Source organism: Mizuhopecten yessoensis, unplaced genomic scaffold, assembly GCF_002113885.1.
Source record: "Mizuhopecten yessoensis strain PY_sf001 unplaced genomic scaffold, ASM211388v2 scaffold11083, whole genome shotgun sequence".
Lineage (NCBI taxonomy): Eukaryota > Metazoa > Mollusca > Bivalvia > Pectinida > Pectinidae > Mizuhopecten > Mizuhopecten yessoensis.
The window spans coordinates 460,968-480,753 of NW_018408871.1; the positions used below are offsets into that span (position 1 = coordinate 460,968).

At 39.2% G+C, this 19,786-nt stretch overlaps 1 protein-coding gene across 3 annotated transcripts in view; it reads right to left on the reverse strand.

Annotated features, from left to right (window-relative positions):
• Positions 1 to 202: 202 nt before the first annotated feature.
• LOC110465482 overlaps positions 203 to 19,786 on the reverse strand; it is a 41,878-nt gene continuing 22,294 nt past the window's right edge. For all 3 annotated transcript variants that reach the window (XM_021521320.1, XM_021521317.1, XM_021521319.1), the window contains 22 exons: positions 19,120 to 19,350; positions 17,323 to 18,854; positions 16,812 to 16,907; positions 15,879 to 16,155; positions 14,207 to 15,109; positions 13,585 to 13,770; positions 12,363 to 12,570; positions 11,887 to 12,005; positions 11,475 to 11,586; positions 10,882 to 11,024; positions 10,227 to 10,516; positions 9,808 to 9,952; positions 8,587 to 8,858; positions 7,999 to 8,139; positions 6,588 to 6,828; positions 5,898 to 6,432; positions 5,184 to 5,486; positions 4,415 to 4,567; positions 3,647 to 3,760; positions 2,931 to 3,035; positions 2,042 to 2,199; positions 203 to 1,760 (listed from right to left, as the gene is read on the reverse strand). In XM_021521320.1, the coding sequence (XP_021376995.1) occupies positions 1,527 to 1,760; positions 2,042 to 2,199; positions 2,931 to 3,035; positions 3,647 to 3,760; positions 4,415 to 4,567; positions 5,184 to 5,486; positions 5,898 to 6,432; positions 6,588 to 6,828; positions 7,999 to 8,139; positions 8,587 to 8,858; positions 9,808 to 9,952; positions 10,227 to 10,516; positions 10,882 to 11,024; positions 11,475 to 11,586; positions 11,887 to 12,005; positions 12,363 to 12,570; positions 13,585 to 13,770; positions 14,207 to 15,109; positions 15,879 to 16,155; positions 16,812 to 16,907; positions 17,323 to 18,854; positions 19,120 to 19,350 (6,498 nt within the window). In that variant the 3' untranslated portion in view covers positions 203 to 1,526. The remainder of the gene's footprint in view (positions 1,761 to 2,041; positions 2,200 to 2,930; positions 3,036 to 3,646; positions 3,761 to 4,414; positions 4,568 to 5,183; positions 5,487 to 5,897; positions 6,433 to 6,587; positions 6,829 to 7,998; positions 8,140 to 8,586; positions 8,859 to 9,807; positions 9,953 to 10,226; positions 10,517 to 10,881; positions 11,025 to 11,474; positions 11,587 to 11,886; positions 12,006 to 12,362; positions 12,571 to 13,584; positions 13,771 to 14,206; positions 15,110 to 15,878; positions 16,156 to 16,811; positions 16,908 to 17,322; positions 18,855 to 19,119; positions 19,351 to 19,786) is intronic.

Here is a 19,786-nt window from a genome sequence, read left to right on the forward strand (position 1 = left end):
TCTACAATTTCGTAACCTATAAACATTGCCAACATTAAAATGTGTTGGACACCTCCTTCAAAACTGCTGCTGAACACAAGATGTGACTCTGTCAGAAATGCAATGAGCATTATACCAATGTGTTTGGCCCAAGTCATTACTATATCCAGTGGGAAATTTCATTCTCAAATTAAGAAAAGACTAATACAACAGAAAATGTTTTTGTTTTCATTTTTATTTTCAGATAAATAAATAAAATAGAAATCTAATAAACACAAGTAAACTTGAATTATCTTGCGTAATATATGAAATGTTGTTTTTTCCAACATGATTGATGTAAATACAAGAATCTGCAATCAAGCATGGATGGAATCTACCTATTAAATACTTAGGCCCTAAAACATCAATACATGGACGGAATCCTCCACTAAAACATTAAAACAATAAACATTTCAAAACAAGGACGGATTCTACCGCTAAAACATAAATGATACACTGTTACATGTGATCTTACTAGCTAGCCAATAAAAGTGCATTCAATTTTAAACCTATCATACAGGACTACAAGACACAGACATACTGAATTTGGAATAAGAGGTAACTTGGGCTTTCTAGACAGGTTGTATCGTTCAATTTACATGTTAAGTGAATCGTGGTTTTACTAGCATGTCACAGAGATCTACTATAAATAGATACACAATCAACCATTAATAAGCATACACTCATCACAAACATACACTGGTACACATCTGATCCAACATCTATAATTACATGTTATGTTTGATAGATTTATTTCATCTTTCATATCACAGATAGTTTCATGCCGTAACCTGGCAAGATATAAAGTTTGAGGAATATGTAGAAACACCTTGCTGAATAAAGACATAGCACGTCATGTTAATACTCAGCTAAGTGTTAGGCTGCCGGTTCTCACGTACATAAACTACACACAGTGTCACTGACTCCGATGTTTGATAAGTGTCCTTGTGATTATTTAAAATATATCCAGAAATAAATCCAGGACACTATCACTGTCTGTGGTTTCAAGAATCACATAAATTAAATTGAACTTATTATATCAAGGCTATTCCAGATAAAATATATAGGTGGTGGGGTCCAAGTATTGACATTTGTATATAAATGTACGCCAGGAAAAACATATTGTGGATGGTATGCCTCCCTGTCCTTTCCCCCCTCCTCCCACATACTTAATTCTGGAACAGCCCTTAGCATAACACGTCATTTAAACTCTTAATGCTCAATCGTTTTTCCTTAGGAAATCAAATCAGTTAAAGTATCAATTCCACCTTCATTTGATCTTAATCAATTTCATGAAAATTCCTTTAAGAGTTCTATACACACTTGAGGAAATGTGATACATTGTTTCACTTAATATATCTCTGATCTCAACCTATGTTTTCACCCTATGTTAAAGTTTGATCTCTCCCTTGTTCCCTTTAACAGCTGAGATGAGAATTATTGGATATTTTGAGATCACACTCGACGTAAGAGATGTTGTTTTATCATTTCTTCGATTTATCACTTCTCTACTTAACGTCCGAGATGAGGTTATCAATGGCGTCCCAGTCAATTACACTCATAACACTGCCGGAGCTCACAGATGCAGCGTAAGCAATCCTGTTGATTTCGTCAATGTCTACGGACTCCACGTACTCGTTACTGTCCATAATCACATCATAGTAGTCGGACACGCCCTCGGACATCGGGTAGTCCATGCCAGACATTCGTGACATCGGATGGTCAACAGACTGACCAGGCATCTGGTAAGGAGTAAAACAAATTATCATATAAGTCCTCACAAAAACATAACAGACTTGATTCATGCTAGTTGCTGTTGCTATTCAGTTGAAAAATTTCTATTTGGTTCGATACTTCAGTATAACATGTAACATCTAATTCTGTTCGTAATAAACAGAGAACATGACAAAGGGATTCAGTTAAACTTTGACTGTATAAACAGTACACCACTGTAATAGCATTTCTGGAATTTACGATCACAACATGTTAGACATTCACAAATCACATAATGTTATAAACTTACTGCTGAGCTAGCATCATCCTCATACAGCAAACGTTTGACATCATCATCCATTGACCAGTCGCTGATAACCGAGTCTCCCTCATCAGGTGCTCCCGTTCTGTACGGGTCAGCGTAGGGACGCATTCGAGGCTGTCCTCGGGCTGGTGCTATCTTCTTAACTGTAAGTAGTAAGAGGATATATGTTGTCAGTACACTGCTTCAACACAGGTGGTAATATCTGGAGCTACCATGTTTCTGCTGCTGAACTACAGCCAGACCAAAAGCACCAAAGCCACCAGATGATGACAATCTAATTTATGCATTTTCAAAAAATCTACTACAAGGATATGCAGATTAAATGACTTGTAACAAAGTTGGCTTTTAATTTAATTTATAAAGAAAAGGCTGATATCCAAACTTCAAACAATAGAAATCTGTAGCTATTCACTATTTTATCACTATTTCATCGACTACCAGAGATGTATAGGAACACCATTATAACTACTCTATACCAGCAAACTTTCACCCAGTAAAATATTCTCTTGTCACCAGTAAAACTGGTATTAATTTTGCCCAGTATTAAGTTTGCCATTCACATATACATGTAATTACTTTAAGTGGAATGTTGTGTTCTTATAATTGCTGTCAAGATAACCTTGACCTCATTACAGATGCAAAAAAAAGTGAAGGTTAAACTGCAGCAAAAATTTCCCAGTTTAGTATGTACAAGTTGAACTTGTTCATTTTGACTTCAATAACCTGGAAAAAATCATTTTCCAAAAACTTATATTAGAAACCGCTTTGCTATGAGCAGTACGACAGCTACAAATCTTTACATGTCCAGCTGAACTGAAAAGCTTTAAGAACCAAAAACGAGCTGAAAAGAAAGGAGAGTAGATCGCAGACTTACCTGGCTTAGGCTGTAGAGACTGAAGCTGTTCCGCGTAAGTCTGTGGTCTGTGGATCGGCTTGTGTGACCTCATGAAAGTGGCTGTTTTCACCCGGCCAGTGGCAGCTAGAAAACACAGGGAACATTGTTAGAGTGTAAACAACTGTATAGCTACTCATTTTTATGTGTATTTATAATTAGAATATTAAGTTATGAATTATATCTGCAATTTAGTTATCACGATAGTATACGGAATTGATTGAGGCTGGCTATTTTCAGGTTCATTTGGGTAAATACCTATTCATACAGTGCTATAAAATTGTCTTGTTCGCAATTTTGTCGAATATCCGTACTGCTATAATCTCACAATTGTATAAAGTGTGTGATTATGTTTACCCCTGTCAACTTGTTTCATCTCTTATCCCAAAATATCAACAGGTATTAAAATTAAACTTTGCAATGCACAATTTAAAATCTAATGATGAAAGTATACATAAATATCATTTTCTAAGTGAACTCCTAAACAAAATGTAATCCTGAATGTAGCAAGCTTGAAGAGTTGTTTGACGAGCAGAAGATAACATATCAATAATTCCCAGCTTATGCATGGAAGACCAGTGGCAGCACCACTGGATCAATCCACAAATATTTGCTGATACCCAGCTCTATCAAGAGTCTGATGGTATGTAGGATTTGATACTGTGTACATTACAAACACCAGACAGACAGGCCCTTACCTCTGGGTTTGTGGGTACCCTCACTGAGTTTCTGTAGACGCTCGACGTAGCTGAGCGGCTTGTGTGGCGGCCCGGTCCTCCTCCGTGACACACTTGTGACCTGGGAACTCCTCACTGTAACACAACAGTATTACCATTAAAATGTTCAACTTATCAGCTGAAAGGTCTTATACTGGAACAACACTTTGATCATTTCTATTTGATATTTGATCATTTCTATTTGATCATTTCTGTTTGATCGATTCTATTTGATCATTTCTATTTGATCATTTCTGTTTGATTATTTCTATTTGATCATTTCTGTTTGATCATTTCTATTTGATCATTTCTATTTTGCTCCTGGAGTACTACTATGAAACAAGTTAGTTGTTAAGTTGTATGTTTCACTGATCTGACACAACACACTACAGTAAAACCTGACAGTACAATGACCCCTGACATGCTGTAATAGATGACATTACATGACCACAGATGTCAGTTTCTCTGTCTATTATCAGGCGAAAAGATTCAGTCCCTATTGATAAACAAATATGAAAGGGTAAAATTTTAAAGGATATTTGAGGAAATACTACAGCACTTTCCTTTATATACTTAAAATACTTCATTAATCTGTACTAATAGAAAATGGTGTTTCCCACTTCAGGCCTAGCGGAACTACCCAAATTCCCAAGAAAAGTTTACTTGACAAATTGACAATCGAATCCTTATATTTTTTTTGAATATGTGTCAAATGAGTGGTTCCAATAGTTGCAATGGAAACATATTTACCTGAGCCTCCTCCAGGCCTGTGGGAGCGAGGCATAATGGGCTGGGTGAAGGCTGGCGGTTTGGACTTCATCTCCTGCAGTCGTTCTGTGTAGGTCTTCACTGTCCTCGGGGAGGCAACAGGGATTCTACTGGGAGCAGGCAGCCTCTTAGAACCTACATATAAATGAAAGTTTAGTGTAATTTGAGCGTCAAAACTCATGCATTGGAATCTGTTTAGTAACTATCTGTTAATGAAACAATGTCTCAAGATTATCACCATTGCATGTATCATGTTTTATTTAATATAAAATGAAGAATATCATTCGACATTTTTGCCCGAGGTAATTAGAAATATGAAATGAAAGTAAATATTTGTTACAACATTGCAACCTTCTCATAGCTATTAAGTACATAACAGTGTAACGAATACAAAATGATTCCAAAATCTTTATCAATATTTGTAAGTATATATAATACTGTATGTCGGGGACATTTTCGCTGCAGTTTAATTTTTGCCTTTTCGCCCTCTGTAATGAGGGCGAATTCATCATTAAACCGCTGCAGCTTAATTTTTGCCTTTTTTGCCCTCTGTAAAATCATCAAATCAAATATAAGTAAACAGCATAATAAACATAGAAATCAAATGTGAAGGGCGAAATTAACACTGGGCGAAAATTTATTTCATGGGCGAAGGGCAAAAGTTTGACTGGGTAAAAATGTCCCGGTATAAAGTACATATTTGTAGAGATATACTTGTAACAGCTGAGAGCAAGGAAAAGCAAAACTTTACCATAAATTTTCTGTTTTTCCTCCATGGTCAGTTCTTTCGATGAATTCATAGACCTGGCTGTGGTCTGGTCATCGTCATGGTAATCTCTGATGTCTGCCTCCGTGACAACAGGTGCAACCTTGGACTGGCGATACTTCCTGGTCATCTCCGGCCTCTGGACTTTCACCACTTGGTGGAACGGCTTGGGTTTGTAATTACGAGGCTCTGGTTCTGGCGACGGTACGAAGCGCTCCGATATAAACATGTCGTCACTCTTAGTCACCTCCATCGCCTCAACAGCCTTGGCGTAGGCTGATATTTCACCTGAAATCACAAGTGACAGAGTATAACACCTTTCATTTCCCATAAATAAGGACAGTTGTAGAATACACGTGTACTTTAACAGGTGTATATCGTAACAAACAATGCAAACAGCACTGTTTCATAAACCCTGCAATAAATTATTTATTTTAAAATAACCTCTGCTAAATTTAATAGTTAAATGAACACCAATACAGATGAGATTCTTTAAATTAAATTTTTTGTCTGCGTGTCCAATCTAGTACTTCAGACTGCAGGAACAAGCAAACAATAAGTTTAGTTACAACCACAAAATAAGACATTGATAAGTATATTGTACACAACATATCATAACAGCAGAAAACTACAAAGAAATGAAAATATAAACATTAAAATTCTGTATTTTCACATGATATTTATACATAAGTGACTTACCACCTGTGGTTTCCATGGATTTATGTAGAATTTCTCCAGAATCTATCAACTGCAGCCTCGGGACTCCTGGGTGACCTTGAGCGACCTCAGGAGGACTATAGTCCCGGCTGGGCTTCATGATTCCCTGTCTCTTGACGGGGTTTGCTGGAAGGTCATCATATGCTACACGTCGACTACTCTGTGTCACTCCTGGCCTGTACTCTGTGGGCATGTCTGTTGTTATAGTAACTGTCTGTCTCTTGGGACTGGTCTCCCTGCGGTCTGGAGAATGTTGGACAGGCTGTCGTTTGGGACTGGCCTGTCTCCTCGACTGGGTTGGAGACAGGGTCATAGTCTTGCGACGGGGACTGTAGTCCATTCTCGCCTGGGATACTCGACTTCGCTTGGGACTTATCTCGCGCAAAGGAACTTGTTTGGGGAGTTTAGGTTTATCAGTAATGATGTCTGCTATAAGGCTCCGAGCGTCCTCCAAACGTCTGTCCATATTTTCTTTTCCTGCTGTCTTCCTGTCCTTTTTCAATTCATTTGCAGGACCCTAGAGAAAATACTTGAAAATTAAATACAACACATCACACCTTGTTAAGTAGGGCAAGGAAATTGGAAAACATAGTTTTTATGTAACACGAAAAATTTAATTTCAGTCACTCAAACTCCAAACCAATCCACACGAAACCCAACAAAAGCACTCACCCTAAAGCTCGTATCGTGGCCTGGTTTGAAGGGCTTATGTTCATGTTCCCGCAATTCTGCAAGTTTGCGTAAGTAGTCTTCCTGACGGGCAGACCGCTTGTCTTTCATCCATGTCCTGATTTCCTCCTTCCTCTCATCATCATCCTCTTCCTTTCCAGGTTTTGCTTTGACACCCATCTTCTCCAGCAGCTCCAGACTTTTCTGTAGAAGCTCCCTGTCCGGGGATCGTCCACTCCTCACACTGTAATAGTTAGTGCGGGTCAAACATATATTGTACAATCGAAAGGTCAAACAAATCATGTAAGGCTCGTACAAAACATAGGGAGTTTCAAGATACTGTATTACGGGAAACTTTTGTCTTTAATGCTGGAAAATCTGTATTCACTAAGTTATAATTTTCGCCCTTTACATTTGATAGCTATGTTTAATATATTGTTTACTAATGTACGCTCCTACGATAAACTCGTCCTCATCACGGAGGGCGAAAAAGGTGAAGTCAAAACTGCGGTGAAAATTTCCCGGTTTACAGTATACAGAGACACTTAAAGGAAATCAGATAGAATATTGTGATTGATGCCAATGTATTACTAAGGTAGAGTGTGCGATTAATCTCCTTAACCTTCCTCTCAAAAGCACAGATGTTCTCCAGAATAACAGAATTTTTCATGGGAGTGTACAGTACGTAGTTTATATGTCGCAACAAAACCACTTGCTACTGTTTCCCTAGATAATTTTTTCTGTTCATCGAATCAATGGAGAAGTGAAACAGAAATTTATCACCCTACGTTTGAATCCTTGCAGAGATGCTTGGAAAATGTTACATTTGACTAGGGTTGGGTATTGCCAAGATTTTGATATTGCGATCTATTACGATATTTCTTAATCATTGCAATATATATTGCAATATATTGCAACCTTTCAAATATATTTTTAAGTTCAATAAAAGTTTCAAAACAAAAACAAGAAAGCCTTGTAAAAAATATTTGTTTATCATTAACAACATAGCAATCAAAAACATTTAAAAGTGTATCAAAGAATAAAATAAAAAAATAAAAATCTTTTGAGTACAAAACATAGAACTAAAAAAAAGTCAAATTACTGAAAATACTGGATTAACAGTACATTCAATATGTTTTAACATTTCTCTTAACATCGTTTAATATCGATATTTGATAGAAATATCGCAATGTGTCATTTGACCGTCAAGCAAATCTCACTTTAACCTTGAAACTACCTCAGTTGGACTTTCAACTCTATATTTAATATGATCTTCGAGCATATCTTACTTCGACCTTTGAGTCTCCCTGCTTGTCCTTTAAAGCCTAACTCAGGCTAACCTTTAGGCTTTTCCCAGCTTGACCTTTAAGTTTATGTTAGTTTTGTTTTCAAACCTACTTCAGTATAAGCTTACCTCAGTTTGACCTTTCTGGCAAACTCCTCAGCCTCTTTGGGTGTGTAGCCCGCATCCTCCAGGTCAATTTCACCACGCTGGACCATTTCTCCGATGATGTCGCTGATTCCAGAAAGACCCGACATACCAACCAGATCCGGGCTGTCACACAGAAATCAAAATGTAAATATAAGTGTCATCACTCATGTATTGATATTTCAATCCATATGGAAAGTCGTTATTTTTATTGAAACATTGAAAAGATCTATTTTACACAGTAATATTACTGTATGGTCCGAAAAAGTTGAAAATGAAACGAGGCCTGTTTGACGGGCAGACCGCTGTCACCGACAGACTGTTACAGAAAAGAAAAGGAGGATGCAGAGAGAAGGAAGAAATCAGGGCATGGATGAAGGACAAGCGGTTTGCCCGTCAAACAGACCTTGTTTCATTTTCAACTTCTCGGACCATAGAGTTACAGTGATCTGCCATCATCTTTCAGTTCTTGATAAATCAATATACATCAGAGATATCTGTAACTGTTCATTATGAATGAATATAATGAACAAGTTAACATGAAGAATTTTACAACAGATGTATCATCCGTACCTTCCTCCGTGTCGACTCCGTGCTGAGCGAGCAGTTGACCTTGCCGAACGTGCCGTAGCTTCTGGTGATCTATGGGACCTTTTAGGCCCAGGACTAAGACTGCCCGAGCGTGCTGTAGCCTCCGGTGACCTGTGGGATACCTTCGGTCCGGGACTACGACTCCTGGAACTGGCTGGTCCAGATCTAGTACTGACTTTACCTGAAGGGGAAGGACTCCTGTCTCCCTCCTGGGTCTCCTCAACCTCCACCATGTTTTCTAAAGTGTCCAGCATCTATGTGTACAGACATAAAACTTACAATTTCACATCTACACATACAAACATTTAACACCTACTACCTGATTTGTTTGACATTGTCTTTTCAAAGTAAGGTCATTGTTTGACCTATTTACTAGCATATTAATTCATGTGTAAAAAACAGAACTGGGGATGGTAGCTTGTTTCTAGCAGTCACATGTTTTGCTAAATAAGCCGCTTGAAGCTCAAAATGTGTTATATGCAAAACTAGGAAACAGGATGAACCCACTTAAAATGTGTTTTGATAAAGATCTGTAATTTACTTTCTCAAAAGATGTTTGCCCATAAAGTTTAAAAGGAAATATGAAAAAAACTAAGGAAATACACATATCTAAGAACCGAGTCAACAGGATTCTAGACAGGAACTTCAAAAGATCTGTTTCATAATTTCTGAGAAATAATGATAACAAACTTCAACTGTTAAATTTCAAGATGGCCTCTTGGCAGCCATTTTGTTTTTCTTAGATAAGTCTCAAAATGAAACATGCACAACAAAGGACCACAAGGAACCGACTTGTGAAATTTGAGAACATCTGTCAAAGACTACTCCAAGAATAGAAACAACAAACTTTGGTTGTCAATATATACTATGGCTGCCTTGCGGCCCTTTTGATTTTTTTCGATCAGTCTCAAAATGAAACTCTAAAACGAAAACATAGAACGATCGGTATAGCATTTCTTGAGATATGTCAGTAACAAGAATTGTTAAGGACTGATGGGCCATGGATGAAAAGCAATTTGAACTGCCCACTATCTCATGACGGTAGCCTAAAACGTTTCTTATGCAGACAAAGATAACTGTTTTAGTGATTAATACTCAAAGATGGATAGTCCTTAAAATCTTTTGAAATAAAATGTACATCTAACACTATTGTTTCCTGTCCAGCTAACTTCTATTACATACAAACTGCTGTGCCATACTGACCATGTGTGTACTCTGGAATTCTCTTTCAATTTTAGTTGACATCTGGTCAATAGCCAGTGCCTGGCTGTTCATGTCTCGCAGACGTTGAATTATCCCTGCCCGCGTATCTACCACACTGTCACGTGGCATCACGGCCACAGACACCCTGCAAAAGGAGAGATAAAATGAACCAAAGATAAAACCTACAAGACTGTAAAAATCCTCGGCATAGGACCAGTTTCAATTTCATCAGCAGACCTTCAATAAGACACCCTCGTGCGCTAACATCCGGGCCAACAAGAGTGATTAATATAAGTTGAAATAGCTTGTTTCACAATTNGCGCTAACATCCGGGCCAACAAGAGTAATTAATATAAGTTGAAATAGCTTGTTTCACAATAGTTGTAAAATGAATAAAGTTTATATATGTAAGGCCTTACCTTTCCCCAGTAGGGCCACCATGCTGCTGGAACATGCTGACGGTGACAGCATCCTGTCTAAACGGTCTGACTGGAACACCCGGCTGTAGAGCTTCCCTCAGTGATGATTCAAGGTTTGCGAACTCTTGACCCTGTTGGTGACCTCGGGCAGACCTGAGGGTTTCTGACGTAGGACGAAGGCTTAAATCTTCCTGCACTTTTTCTTCATCTCTAATGGCTCGGAGATCTTTCAACACAGCAGCCGCATCCAGATCTACCACGTTGAGGTATGAACGACCCTTAGGCTTAACCTACGGGGGAAACCATAGTAAAATTATAACTCTGTCTTAACTGAGGCTTGCATGAATTGCTGTAGACATTTCATATCTGGTTATACAGGATTTCTAAAATGTTGTCCTACGAACTGTTACTGTAATATGAACATTGATTTTGGTGAAAGGACATTTTTTTAATAACAAAACAAAGGTGATTATTGTTCAAATAACAAATGTGTTCTGTATTTTAACAGTGTCATATTAATACTATTTCAAGTCTGTTATCAACTTTCCACTTTCTGATGTTCAAACAGAACAGATTTCCAACCCATGCACAATATTTAGGTTTTTGTGTACAATGTTTAACAAAAAGTTTACGATCTGACAGTTCATTATCATACCTGCTTGCCATCGGGGGCCACATCGGACGTGGGCTGGTTCTCCCCGTCCCCAAACCGCAGCCCCAGATAAATGTCTGGGGGCAGAGCAGTACCCTGTCGTGCACGGTTGTATTCAACTATAGCTTCCTGGATAGGGTCGACACCTGGTAAGGTAAAGTAATCTAATACTGTATACATGGCAATTTTCACACAGTTAAATTATCGCCCTTTGATGGTAAAATCCTTTTTCGCCCTTTACCTTTAATTACTGTGTACATTATGTTGTTTACAAATGTTAACTGTACAGGTAAATTCGCCCTAATTAAAGAGTGTGAAAAAGGTAAAAAATAAACTGCAGCAAAAATTTCCTGGTTTTAAGTAAAAGAACCAAATTATAATTCTCTCTTTGATTGACATTTAAGAAGAAAACATTTCTACAACACAGAGTCATAATTCCATAAAAAGACAATTAACAGAAACTGCAAAGTTATCAAAAGTGATAAATCTCTTGACTAGCCCATTGCATTGTGACTGACGTTATTTCTCGCTCAGTTGATTCTCTATTCGATACATTCAGGAAGACTTTTAAGGTCTTTGTCATGCTTGTACTATACCTGTGTCTTTGGTGATGGAGGTAGCTGCCTCTGCAGTCCTGACACTCTCAAACGCCTCATCAGCATCAGTACCCATGTCAGCATACTCTGTAGTATTGGTTGAGAAGTCAACCTGGTAAACATAAACATATTTATACCTGGATCCATTTAGGCAAACTTGACATGACAATGAATTTCTTTTCACACCACATGTTATCTAAACTGAACACTAATACAGCAATATTTAAGAGACATTTACCAGTAATATTTTAATTATCATGGGGATTCCACAGTCTTCGACTCTTGTTACAATTACTATTAACAATAAACATTAAAGCCAAACCACTCAAATATACCTAACACCTGTAAACAACCGGTTTCGTTATTTCAACGGGGGAGGGGGGGAACATAAACCCTCCAGTAATATATTAACCTTTTTGCGTTTCTGTCGCTGTTTCTTCAGGATCATGGCCGTCCTGTACTGTATCCTGGCATTGGTGTCTGACTCTGGACCCAGTCTTTCATCTAGTTCAAGGTAGTTGTCAAACGACCCTGGAATTAAACCATCACACCAAAGCTGTCATCACATAGAATAATGGGTCATTATATCACTTGTCTCTGGGAACATCTTCTGATTATTCCAATATTTTTAAAAGCATTGTATATTCCTTATTCAAGTACTGCATACTGATATTGTCAGCAATGTTTTTAAATTCATTTTGCGGGTATTTTATTTTTGATCAACAAATTATAACTGAAAGAAGAAATTATTGATAGATAATCTAGCTTTCACAAAATACAATATCAACACTAACAGTTATACTTACCAGATTTGTGAGCACTAACCCTGTTCTGTTACATGATAGGGATCACAGACCTTGATTTGATAACGTAAGCACCATTACTGACCTGGTTTAATAGCATATCCATCATAAAGTTTATCTGGATCGGATTCCTCCTCTAAGGTTTCATCTATGTCCTCCCCAGTCTCAGCAACATCTGTACTCTCCTCTTCCTCATAGTCCTCTTCCTCCTCGCCCGCTGTGCTCTTGTCCCGAGGCGTGACAGCCTTCCTTGGGGTGACCACCTTTCTCGGAGTAACAGCCTTCCTTGGTGTCTGTAAAGCACATGTGGACATTATCACTGAATCGCAATTCAAACCCTGCATAATAGTTGGTGACATAAAGACACTTTCGCCAACTTCTACAAAGGAACATGTGATCTACATATTACGTCATTATAAGCAGAGGTTCTCCCGAAGTTAAGGTGCCAACCACAACCACAAGAACATCTTCAGCACCAAACATTTCGGAGATGTCAAGTTTCTAGCTCTTCTTTTATCAGTATTTTTGTTTTTAGATTAACTCATTCACCCCTGAAATTTCAAAATGAGCTATTCCAATCTCTTAATTGGAAGAGTTAAAATATGTTTTCAGGGGTAACTGTAAATGAATTAAAACATAAGAGGTTGTACAGTGTATTATTATCAGTGAGAAGTAGTATCATCTTACCCGAATTCATTAATTTTCAAAACACAATTTGTGAACAATGTCTATTCTATCAGCACAAATGCTGAAACCTGTGTGTCCAGTGATTTTTTCTCTCAGTGAATTAGGAACTTTATAAAGGCCCCTTCCCCAAGATATTCACTGCAAAATCACTTACATACATTACATATCTTGCCGAGGATTGACTGGATGTACAAAACACAAGCCATTTGGATTGATATGCCTCGCCTATGCTTCGCTTTGACCATCAATGCACATATCAGAGAAACTAACTTTAACACAAAAACTTAATGTTGAAGGAGAAGCTGACCAAGTCAATGGACCATGAAAGGTAGGCAGCATCCAGCATTTGATGCATGAGTTGAGATGTACTACCTAAGATGCATCTATGATCCAAGTTTGGTTGGTCTAGCACTTATACTTTCCGTAAAACTAACTTAAACGCAAAAACTTAATGTTGACGCCGTCGCCTGAAAAGCAACACCTAAGTCTCGCTTCCACTTCGTGGTGGCGAGACAAAAATTAAATTCATTGGCATGATATTTCCCCAAAGTCACAAGGCACAGATTCTGTTGAAAAGAGATAGAAAAATCACCGGTCATTGTAGATATACATCTACTTACTCGGGAACGCCTGGATTCTGATTCTGTTGGAGACTCGGACCGCGACATGACAACTCTATTTTTCTGTTTAATCCTCCTTGCTTTTGCTTCCTCCTCCTTCCTTTCTTTCAATTCCTGGTGCTTCAGATTTATATGCAGCCGATTTTCCCCAAACCGTTGTTTCTCTAACTCTTCCAAATTTTCAACCTAAAGATAGAGAGGCATGGTAACAATATATACAGTGGAATTCAGCTGTTCAATAATAACATCAGCAATTATGAAACATACAGAAATTGCGATTATTCAGCTTAAGTATATCAAAATATACTTTTTTTTTACTAAATGATGAAAATTTGTCAAGAAAAAGTAATTAATTACCAGATAATTTTGCATGAAGCTTTGATTTAATGCAGTGTTTCTAGTTTTTTGAAAATATGTCATGTCATTGAATTTGTGTTGTATACAGAGAATCTAAGTCATAGTAATTTCCTTTTCCGATCAATATTGCAAAAATTACACTGCCATTACTCTCACACTGTACACAGTGGTGCGCCAAGTATCTAGCACCATGTCATGAATTACAAATATTTTTACTATTGAAACAAGTATCCCAAGTCAGCACAGAATGAACGGCCTGATTTACCTGTTGTCTGTGGAATTCTCGGGCATGTTTCTGCTTGGCCATCTCCTGTTGGTGCCTTTCTTGTTCGCTGCCCAGAATCAGATGTGGAGCCAACAGCCTTCCAAAGCTGGGCTCCGGTCGGGGGCCCAAGAAGGGTTTTGTTTCATTTGGCATCTTCAACAGTGGAATTCCAATGGATTGGTCAGAACTCTGTTGGTCTGTGTAGCTCTCAAAGTACTGGGGAGGGGGTCCATATGGGGGATTCTGTGAGGCCACCTGGGGAATCTGGTTACCAGGGAACTTGTTGACTCCAGGGAACAATCTAGATGGGACATGTGCTCCATAAACATTCAGCAGAGGAATGCTGATGTTTTCTGCTGGTTTGTCTGCATACTCGTCATCTTTCTCCCTCCAGGCCTGAGAGGGAATCCTAGGGAGCTTCACCTGGTCCTCATTCATGTCCCTCTCTGCAGGAATACGTAAAAACTTTGGAATGAAATGAATTGGCTCGTTGCTTAGTTGCTGGGAATGTTGTACATTAATGTTTTCCTTTACTTCCGTTTTTCTGTCCGGACCTCCTAATCTTGACTTTGGAGGTGACCGGCTTCCTGACAGTGCTCTTGACCGATTAGCGCTGCCCTGTAAATTCTTTAACTCTGTTAGGGCTCCTCCGACCGATCCTTTCTTTGCTGACCTTGACCTTCCAGAATGATCAAGTTCCTCTAATCTCATCGTGCTACGGTCAAGGCTGTTACCTCTTGACCCCCTCATTGGGCTGGTGCCTCGGTTCTCTGTCATCCGCCCTTCCCCGCGGGATGGGGACTGGGAGTGTGGTCTACGAGGATATCTCCGAAGGGGAGGTGGCTGAGAGTTGTCCTGGTCGTCCAGTGCGCCCATCATAGCCATCATGTTGGTGTGTTGGACCTACAATACAGGATGTAATCTCTATAAATAGTAAGGAGGATGACAAAAAAAATATATTGGTCTATCTCTAGTCCAGTGAACTTTCTTCAACATCCGTTCAATATCGAAGTTATAACGCTCCTTATGTTGCAATGAAACTTACACTATGCTTAAGTAATTAATAAAAGCTCTTCTTCATAGAATGGTGTATCTTGACAGTTTTTCAGAGAAGATATTGTTAGGATTTCATTTTAGCTTTTTTTCACACTGTCATCTGGTTTGCTTGATGAACAGAGCTAACTTTTACAAACCATTTGTAATGGTACATCTGTCATAAGACATGCTTATCAGAAATGTACCAATACATTAACCTTTTTTGTTCGGAGTTGAACATCGACTCAGGTATTATAGCAACTCAATTGTGCATCTATGCCTGAGAAGTGATAACACTAGGGCTGCAGCGATATATCGTGTGGCAATATATCGCAATATTTTGAATACAGTACGATACCAAATATTTTTTGTGAGGTCATGATGCACCTACGATATTTTCCAGATTTTGCCGTTTCTGAATTTAGTCAGCATGCACGTCAAAGTACATCAATTATGTGAAACTTTAAAGTCATGCCCATTTAGGACCAAGTCTATTTCCTGCTGTAATATTGCAATTTAAAATTTGCAACATACCTTTTCGCTTTGCTTCTACTGTTACTATACGTATAGTGATTCGTATTGTATATATCGTCATGTTAATGCATTTGTTGCAGCCCTGGATGACACCATATCTCACCTCCATTATCCTGCGCAGTTCAGACCTGACAATGCCCTGTAGCTGTGAGGCGAGGTCTCCACCCAGCTCTCCCTGGTTACGACCCCTAGATGACCTGGTCCTGGGGGAGCCAGTACGGTGCATAGATCGCTGTGATTTGGGAGTGCTGGTGTTAGGAGATTGCTGGTTATGTCTGTCCGGCGACTGGAAGTTATTGATTCTGTTTAGGTAAGACAGGTTGTGGTCGGGACTCGTGTGTCTGAGTGACCTCCGTGACCTCTGGGGACTTGTCTTAGCCCTGTAATTTGTGATTTAAAACACATTTATTAAACAGATGAAAATCATAAAACAAATAAAAATCCGTCGAATTGACAAAAAGGGAATACATCACTTGTAACGGTTTGTTGATGAAACCTGACTTTACTGAGACCTGATTTTAAATACATCCTGTTAGGCTACAAAATCTGTCAAGTTTAAAACCTGATTATATTGACACAGTGTCCTATCTTGCCATCATTAAACTGACTTCACAGACTGCCTTAACCCTTTCACCCCTATGTAACTCTATGTAACTTTAGTAGCCTCTACCGCACATTGATATGGCTGAGTCCATTTTGGTCTACAGTGGTGAATGGGTTAAATGTTCCAGTCCTCTTTGATGTAGATACAGTCAGGTTTACAGACACAATGTTATATCTTGCTTAAACAAGTCCCCCTTGATGTAGATACAGTCCGGTTTCCAGACACAATGTTATACCTTACTTAAACAAGTCCACTTTGATGTAGTACAGTCAGGTTTACAGACACCATGTTATATCTTTCCTAAACACGTCCCCTTTGATCTAGATACAGTCAAGCTTACAGACACAATGTTATATCTTACTTAATCAAGTCCCCTTTGATGTGGGTCAAGTCAAGTCACTACATTTGTGTATTCTACGATAACAAAATTACCCTCGGATGATGGACAGAGTCTGCCGCATTTCAGGTTCATATTCGTCCGTGCCCAACGAGCTCACTTCAAGGGAACTACTCTCTTCTTTGGTGTCCCTGAAAAATGCAAAAAGAAATGATTTTTGTGTTCCTCGTAGCTGCTATGTATCTACTTAAATAAAACTTCTAGAATTCTTTTTTGCGAAGATGTATGTTGAACAATCTCCGAGAGAATATGCTTAATAATGCAGACACAGTTAACCGTATAGATATAGTAGATAATATAAAACTTATAAATAACTAGTGCTACATCTGTAGAACCGGTTGAACCAGAGTGGTTGACAGTTCGTTATGAAATAAGGTTGAATCTAATAATGTTATACTACTTTCAGGCTAGCCTTGACAAAGCCTTGCAAGGCCTGCATAGATATTTGCAGGTCAGCCAGGATTAATACCTGAAAAGTTACATTTAAAAACACACAAACTAAAATAAACTAAAAGCTGGATATGTGAAAGGGGTAAAGAAACTCACTCATCCAGGACTCTTTCGTATGCTGTGTGTACCTCCTCTGTTTCCAGGTCGTACTCGTTTTCTGTGTGATGTGAGGAGAAACTCCTCATACTTGACGACATGCCTAGTTCTTGCCTGTTGGGCGACCTTTTGTCCTGACTCGACCTCCTAGACCCTGTCAGTGCCTCGACCTGTTTGACCTGTGTTTGGTGTATCACTGCTTCCTCGAGCTCAGTTCTATTGGTCCGTGTTGTGTCCTCTTCAATCACAGACAGATTCTGCCCCTCAGAACTATGCCCCGACTTTATTAATTTCTTTGAGGGGGTGTACTTGTTTTCAACTAGCCAGAGAGCCAACACGACTAGGGTTGGTGGGACAATAATCTTCATGGTGGGTCGGAACTCCAAGTCTTTCTCTCTCTTCCAATTAAGGCCAAGAGAATGATTCTTATTGCCCCACTGGGACAACCAGTCTAGCAGATGTTGAACATGGTGGTACTTGGTCCCGAAATCCACGTCCAGAAAACCCCCAGAGTCCTCCTGGGCAGCAGAGTCTTTGTATAGGGCGTCCTCAGACTGAGCAAATTTGGACGCCAAACCAGTCATGTTTCCCCGACCATGAGGTGAGGACTGTCGTCTGCTACTTGGAGGCTCGGATGAATTATCTGCCCCTGTGTTAGTTTCGACTGCGCTGACACTTCTGTAGAAGCCTGTATTGATCTTTGCTCCTTTGTACTGTAACACTGACTCACTCTGTGTCCGTTTGACAGGTCTGTGAGGGGGCGTCATGGGAACCAAACACTGGCGACTGCGCATGGTCGTTCCAGATTTCTCGTCCATGTCACGGAACTGTCTGGCACATATTTCCTCGGAGAACGGCAGAAGCAAGGGTAAGGACTTGTGCTGGTCAGTGTCTGTGTCCAGTATCTTTGTGAAGGAGATGTCGAAGAAACTGTCTAAAAATTCCAGGTAAGATGTCTTGGTCTCAAATGGTCTACATCCTATGTGGAATCCATTCTTGCTTTTGTGGCCGTTACCTTTCAAACTGTCTGTTTTGTTGATTTTGCCCGACCGGTCATAAACAAACTCTTCAAACCGACCAAAGACTTTCGCTCTCTTCTTTAGCACTTTCATGACCACTTCACACTGTTTGAAGTAATACACTGACAGAATTTTGCCCCGTGGTGATACTTGTAGGAATGTAACCGACTTTCTTCCTTCATTATCATCATCATTGTTATCAAATGAAGTATCAGGCCTTGCTGACTTTCCATCATCTTCAGGCTCTATAAACACACCCTGCCAAACAGCAAGTAGTTTGTCCAGTTTCTCCTGAACCTCAGCATCCAAATTGTCAGGATCGTAAAAGAACTCAGCTAATATGTCAGCTGTGTCTTCATTTGGAGGCAGTTCAAGAAGGAGTGAGAGAATGATTTTGTACACACATCCCTCATCTGGTAGAAATCTGCTGAACGTGGCCATGTGGACAGCCCACTGTAGGTTGCTGAAGCACTCCTTCACCCAAACCTCACCCTCCTTAGACTCCCAGCTCTCCTGTAACCAAATGTTGAACACATTTTTAACACTGTAGAAAAGCAGCAAACAGTTATGGTAAATTACTTATACTGCAGAAAAATGACAAACAAGTATAGCTTATCACTTATAATGCAGAATATAATGCAGAAAAAATAGCAAACACATATTGTTGATCAATTGTACTGAAGAAAATTACTGGACTATTCCATCCTTTGAATTGGAAGAGTTCAAATGTGTCTTCAGGCTAGGGGTGAATGAGTTAATAAATCCTTAAAATACCTACTCTCATGTAGTCCTCATATTTGACGTCATTCATGCGCTCCTCTCGCTGTCTCAGGATCTTTGACATTCTGTCCCGAGCGTGGAGCAGCCACAGAATGGTACAGAAATCACGGAAACTGTTGACAACCTGGCGCACAGACCTCTCTTTCTGCATCTTACTGAAACCGGACTTTTTTTGTTTGTATTTTTCTAAGACCTCTGGGAGTTCTAGACAGGGTCCCTCTGTAGTTGCCTGTGTAACACCAAACACATTGTTAATATGATGCACATCTCTTGTTTAACATATCCATACCAGTTACAAGTTACAAACATATCTGGGTAACAGGATTTTAGTTCTTATATCCGCTAGGACCTCTGGTTTACTAGTCTTATGTTCTACCAAATGAGCTAAAGAGAAATTCTCCCCAGCTGTGCATGAGTCAGTAGGAAGTGGGCCAAACAGCTAGTATTTTACCATGTGTTTGTTCCTTGCTTCCCTTAAACATACAATGTACAAAGTCCTTCACAATTCATTCTGTAAAACTAATGGTTTAACTGAAAACTCACCATAAGCATGCTTACTTTTAACAGTTGGGCTTTGGTTTGGTTTTGTATTGTTAAACGTCCTACTAACAGCTCAGGTCAATTAAGGATGTGAGTTGGTCTTTGGTTTGGTTTTGTATTGTTAA